The sequence below is a fragment of the Hemiscyllium ocellatum genome (assembly GCF_020745735.1).
Source record: "Hemiscyllium ocellatum isolate sHemOce1 chromosome 27 unlocalized genomic scaffold, sHemOce1.pat.X.cur. SUPER_27_unloc_3, whole genome shotgun sequence".
In the NCBI taxonomy this organism is placed as follows: Eukaryota; Metazoa; Chordata; class Chondrichthyes; order Orectolobiformes; family Hemiscylliidae; genus Hemiscyllium; species Hemiscyllium ocellatum.
In genome coordinates this window covers 2,657-9,198 of record NW_026867498.1, presented here as the reverse complement: position 1 = coordinate 9,198, position 6,542 = coordinate 2,657, and the positions used below count along the sequence as shown (strand labels likewise).

Sequence of the window (6,542 nt, the reverse complement as noted above, 5' to 3'; positions counted from 1 at the left end):
AGAGGCCCTTTAGCTGCCCCGAGTGTGGGAAGGCCTTTACCCACGTCTCCTCCCTGATGAGGCACCAGCGGGTCCACACAGGGGAAGAGGCCCTTTACCTGCTGTCAGTGCGGGAAGGGCTTTTCCTGCTCCTCCAACCTGCGGAGCCACCAGCGGATCCACATGGGGAGAGGCCCTTCAGCTGCCCCGAGTGTGGGAAGGCTTTTCGTGATTCCTCCACCCTGCTGACCCACCAGCGGATCCACACCGGGGAGAGGCCTTTCAGCTGCCCCGAGTGTGGGAAGGCTTTTCGTGATTCCTCCACCCTGCTGACCCACCAGCGGATCCACACCGGGGAGAGGCCCTTCAGCTGCCCCGAGTGCGGGAAGGACTTCACCCGCTCCTCCCACCTCCGGAGCCACCAGCGAGTTCATGTGCCATCGCAGGGGGATTGAAGGAGTGACGGCCGAGTCCCATTATCGACAGGGGAGGTGTGGTGTGTGCACTTTCACCCTGAGCTGTTCAAAAAGCAACTACTTTTTCTCTGCCTTTTTGCTGGGGGGATCTGAAGCTGTAACAAAGTTGGGTTGCAATAAAGGTTACCTGAACTTCCCACCGGGCTCAGACTCTCTTTGAAAGCTTTGAGCTCCAAGAGTTTTTGTTTTAAAGCTGCTCATTTCTTGCAGCCTCCTGCACTAAGTTTAGAACATAGAACAATCCAGCGCAGAACAGGCCCTTCGGCCCTCGATGTTGCGCCGACCTGTGAATTATTATCAGCTTGTCCCCCTACACTATACCAAAATCAACCATGCACTTATCTAAGGATTGTTTAAATCTCCCTAATGTGGCTGAGTTGACCACCTTAGCAGGTAGGGCATTCCACACCCTTACCGTGTAAAGAACTTGCCTCTGACATCTGTCTTAAAGCTATCAACCCTCAATTTGTAGTTATGCCCTCTCGTACAAGCTAACATCATCATCATATGAAAAAGTCTTTCTCTCTACCCTATCTAATCCTCTGATCATCTTTTATGTCTCTATCAAATCCCCCCTTAGCCTTCCTCTTTCCAATGAGAACAGACCCAAGTCTCTCAGTCTTTCCTCCTAAGACCGTCCCTCCAGACCAGGCAACAAACTGATAAATCTCCTCTGCTCCTTTTCCAATGTTTTCCACATCCTTCCTGAAATAGGGGGACCAGAACTATACACAATATTCCAAGTGTGGCTACACCAGCGTTTTGTATAGTTGCAGCATGATAATGCAGTTCCGGAACTCAATCCCTCTCCGAATGAAACCGATCACACCGTATGCCTTCTTAACAGCACTATCCACCTGGGTGGCAACTTTCAGGGATCTATGCACGTGGACTCCGAGATCACTGCCTTCCTGTTATTCTTCCCAAAGTGAATCACCTCACATTTAGCTGCATTGAACTCCATTTGCCACCTCTCAGCCAATTCTGCAGTTTATCCAAGTCCCCCTGCAACCTGTAACATTCTTCCAACTGTCCACTACTCCACCGACTTTAGTGTCGTCTGCAAATTTACTAATCCATCCATCTATGCCTGCGTCTAAGCCATTTATAAAAATGACAAACCGCAGTAGTCCCAAAACAGATCCTTGTGGCACACCACTAGTAACCGGACTCCAGGCTGAATATTTTCCATAAACCACCACTCGCTGCCTTCTTTCAGAAAGCCAGTTTCTAATACAAACTGCTAAATCACCCTCAATCCCATGCCTCTGCATTTTCTCCAACAGCCTGCCATGTGGAACCTTATCAAAGGCTTTACTGAGGTCCATGTACCACGTCAACTGCTCTACCCCCATCTACATGCTTGGTCACCTTCTCAAAAAACTGAGGGGTTTGTGAGATATGACCTGCCCTTGATGAAACCATGTTGACTCTCTGAAATCAAATTGTTGCTTGCTAGATGATTATAAATCCTATCTCTAATATTTCTTTCCAAAAGCTTCCCGACAACAGACGTAAGGCTCACTGGTCTATAATTACCTGGGTCATCTCTGCTGCCCTTCTTGAACAAGAGCACAACATTTGCAATCCTCCACTCTGTCTACAGGTTTAGGACCAATGACGACTCAAATATCAAAGACAAAGGTTCTGTTATATCCTCCCTAGCGTCCCAGAGAATTCTTGGATAAATCCCATCGGCCCAGGGCACTTGTCTACTTTCACTCTTCTAGAATTGATAACACCTGTGTGCAACTAACCTCAATCCTTTTGTTCTAATATCCTGCACCTCATTCTTTTCCTCTACAATATTCTCCTTTTCCTGAGTGAAGACTGATGTGAGATATTCATTAACACCTCTCCAATCTCCACAGGGCCCACACTCAACTTCCACTTCTGTCTTTGATTGGCCTAGTCCTACCCTAATCATCCTTTTATTCCTCACGTACCTACAGAAAGCTTTAGGGTTTTCTCTTTATTCTATGTGTTCAAGACTGCTCATGTTCTCTCTTGCTCTTAACTCTCTCTTTTAAATCCTTCCTCAGTGATCTGGAACTCTCCATCGCCTCATCTGAACCATCTTGCTTCATGAACACATAAGCCTCCTTCTTCTTTGTAACAAGAGATGTAATTTCTGTTGTAAACCGTGGTTCCCTTACCTTATCACTTCCTCCCTGCCTGACAGGGACATATCTATCAAGGACACACTGTCTATTCCTTAAACCAGCTCCACATTTCAATTATCCCTATCCCCTGCATTGTGCTACCCAATTCTATGCATCCTAAGTCTTGCCTATTGCATTATAATTGCTCTTGCCCATTGATAACTCTTGACCTGTGGCATGTTCCTATCCCTTTACATCGCTAATGAAACCTAACTGAATTATGGTCACTCTCTCCAAAGTGCTCACCTACCACTAATCAAACACCTGGCCTGGTTCATTACCAAGCACCAGATCAGTGTGACCTCCCCTCTTGTCAGCTCTTCGACATACTGTGTCAGAAAAACCCCCTGCACACACTGGACAAAAACTGATCCATACGATGTACTAGAGTGAAAGCATTTCAGTCAATGTTGGGAAGTTAAAGTCCCCCATAATGCCCACCCTGTTCCATTCACTCCTACCAGAATAATTTTGCTAATCCTCTCTTCCACCTCCTGGAACTCTGTGGAGGCCTATTTAAAAAAAAACACCAAGCAGTGTGACTTCTCTCTCCTGCTTCTTACCTCAGCCCACATTACCTCAGTAGACGAGTCCTCATCAAAAGTTCTGTCAGCCACCGTTATACTATCCTTGACTAACAAAGCCACGCCCTCTCCCTCTTTTTTTAAAGATATTTTTATTAGAAATTTAATATTTTGACAGATTTACAAAAATAAACGAACTTTCAAGCACAAACATTATATAAAAATAGATTTAAATATATAATCATCAAAAATTCAAAGGAATGATACTAAAGAAGAAAGAAAAACAATGAAACTCAGTTAACTACTAATCTAATCACCAATTATCCAGAGTGTATAGTTGAGTCACTTACATCCTTCAAAAAGAGAAAATGTTCTCTTAATAAACTCATAACAGTATAATAAAAAGGAAACCATTTCCAAACAATAAGAACAAAAAAAAACATGTTTGAATGGAGATCCTTCCCCTTATTCTCAGGGGGCCTTACTTCCTTTCTAAAGGTCCACCATATCCTCTCCCAAACAGTGTCCCACCCTTGACCCGGGCGCTCCTTAATAGGATTTAGATATAATAACGAGCTAGAGTTAACAGTGAGCGCCCCACCCCCACCCCTCCCCACCCATACCTGAGGTATATCTGATAGCATCAATGCCACGTACAAACACACATAACTATAAAATTACAACTCAACAAATTACAGTTAAGTATAATAACATAAAATAGCAAGGAAGACAACCTGCTCCCAGAAGCAAAAGTAAAGTAGAGAGTAAAGTATCCATTTTCTCCCCACGGAGTGTGGAAGAGGCAAGCCAACATTAATTGTCTCTTACGATTTATTTAAACGAGTCTAAAAGTTCCTTCCGCTTTCTGGGTGATCTAAAATTATACTCGGATCCTTCGTGGTTAAGCATAACGTCGCTGGGTAGCGTAAGGTGTATTGAATATTTAAGTTCCTTAGACATTTCTTCACTCATCAAACGCCTTCCTCCTTCGTGCCAAAGCCGGGAGAAGTCCTGAAATAACATAATCTTGGATCCTTAATGGATCATGGCTTTAGGATCCTTTCCAAGCTTTCTGGAGGCGTCCAGGAGTATCTGCCTCTCCCTATAACTCTGCAGCCGGAACAGGACCGGGCGTGGGCGCTGGTTTGGGCCAGATCCGCGTGCTGCGACCCGGTAGGCCCACTCCACCTTACCCGGTCAGTTTCAGCCCCCAGGTTTAAAAGCTGGGGCAACCATCGCTCCAGAAATACTGCTAATTGTCCCTTCTCTTCTTGTTCAGGGAGGCCCAGAAGACGGATATTCTTTCTCCGATTTCTATTATCCAGGTCATCCATGTAGATTTCAAAGGCCCGGACTCTCTGCTCCAGAGCTCGCACCTGTTCTGCAGCTGTTTGTGCTGCAGCCTCGGAGGTCGTGGCTTTAGCTCCTGCCCCCTCCACTCGGCCCTGTAATTCCTCAATAGCCTGGCTGTGCTTTTGTAGCTTTTCTTCGAATGCATTCCATCTCTGTCTGGATTCTGCAATGAAATTGACGAGTGTCGTTTCCAGCCTGGCAATCATCTCTTCAAGGCCTGTTTTTACATCAGCTGCAGCCGGAGGAGAGGAGGGTGGGGGGAGGGGTCTTTGTTTTCTGAGAGCTGCGGGATCCCTTTGGTTTACTCATTATCCACTTAATATTAAACTGCTTAAATATAATAGTAAGCAGCTAATTAAGGTTAGAAATTTTTTTGGGTGGTTTGGTAAGTGTGGTGGGGGTGAGTAACTCACTTTACCCAGGTTTTGGGAAGAGCACTGTAAACTCAGACTTGCTGAGTCGCCGCCATCTTGGATCCCTCTCCCTCTTTTAACACCTTGCCTGTCTTAATGAAAGATCAAAACCCTGGAACCTGCAACATCCATTCTCTACCCTGCTCTATCCCTGTCTCCGAAATGGCCACAACATCCAAGTCCAGGTACCTAGCCATGCTGCAAGCTCACCTACCTTATTGCAGATACTCTGGCATTGAAGTAGACACAGTTCAAGACAGTTCGCTGGCTGCCAGCACATTCCTGTGACCCTGAAATCCTGTCCCTGTCCTCCCTACTCTCATCCTCCTGTGGACTGCAGCTACACCCCCGGTTCCATCCCTGCTGAGCTGGTTTAAACCCACCCGAATAGCACCAGCAAATTTCCCACCCAGGATATTTCCCACCCTGTTCAAGTGAAGACTGTCCTGTTTGTACAAGTTCCACCTTCCCAGAATGAGCCCCAATTATCAAAAATCTGAAACCCTTGCTCCTGCACCATCCTTGCAGCCACGGGTTCAGCTAATATCTATCCATATTCCTTGCCTCGGTATCACGTGGCACGGGTAACAAACCAGAGATCACCAATCTGTTTGTTCTAGCCCTCAGTTCCACCCTGGCTCCCTGAACTCTTGCCTTGCATCCATATCCTCATTCTACCCTATGTTGTTGGTACCTACATGGACCATTACTTGAGGCTGGACACCCTCTTCCTTCAGGACCCCAAGATACGATCTGAGACATCACGCACCCTGCCACTGGGAGGCAACACACCAAACCGTGAGTCTTGTTCGTTCTCAAACAAACCTTCTATCTGACCCTCTAACTATCGGTCCCCAATGACTTACACTCTCCTCCTTTCCCTCCTTCCCTTCTGGTGCAACAGGGACAGGCTCTGTGCCAGAGACCTGGGCCCCACTCCATACCCCTGGTAGGTCGTTTTCCCCCCCTTAACAGTACACACTGACTTATATCGCAGGAATAGAAATAAAAATAGATGGTCCCACCTCTTCCAGGAACCTCTGCTCTCCGACTTCAAATTTAAAACCTCAAATCAGTGACTCCCCACTCCTGGGTTGCTGCTGCCGCTGGAAAAACACAAAATGTCACCTTTATTTGTGGTTATCACTGCTGCCTCACAGCGCCAGAGCCCGGGTTCAATTCCCTCCCACATTGGGCGGGCCGGTATCCTCCTACAGTCCAAAGACGTGCGGGTTCGGGTGAATTGGCCACGCTAAATTGCCCCGTAGTGTTAGGTGACAGGGAATGGGGCTGGGTGTTTTGCTCTTCGGCGGGTCGGTGTGGACTTGTTGGGCCGAAGGGCCTGTTTCCACACTGTAGGAATCTGATCTAAAGTTCTGGAATTTATATATTGATGAACTAAAACCTGCAACCACATTCTAAAAGATGCAGGACTCAGCAGTGATCCAGGTTTGTTCCAAATATTGCGTCGGTTGCATGACGCTGTGATCTGTTGCTATTAATTCGGTGTCTTATGATCCTGCAGCACAGCTCCCGCAGAAGGAGCAGCGCTGCAGTAGCTAGTGTTCCAAACACACCTGGGTGGGCGGGGTTTTCCAGGAGGGGCGGGGTTTAGTGGGAGGGCGTTGATCATGG

General features: G+C 46.8%; 1 protein-coding gene across 1 annotated transcript; it reads left to right on the top strand.

Annotated features, from left to right (window-relative positions):
• The first annotated feature begins 21 nt into the window (after positions 1-21).
• Positions 22-559, top strand: LOC132808043 (gastrula zinc finger protein XlCGF9.1-like). The gene has a single exon (XM_060821955.1). It carries the CDS (start codon positions 57-59, stop codon positions 432-434), a length of 378 nt encoding a protein of 125 aa, XP_060677938.1. The 5' UTR covers positions 22-56; the 3' UTR covers positions 435-559.
• The last annotated feature ends 5,983 nt before the right edge of the window (positions 560-6,542 follow it).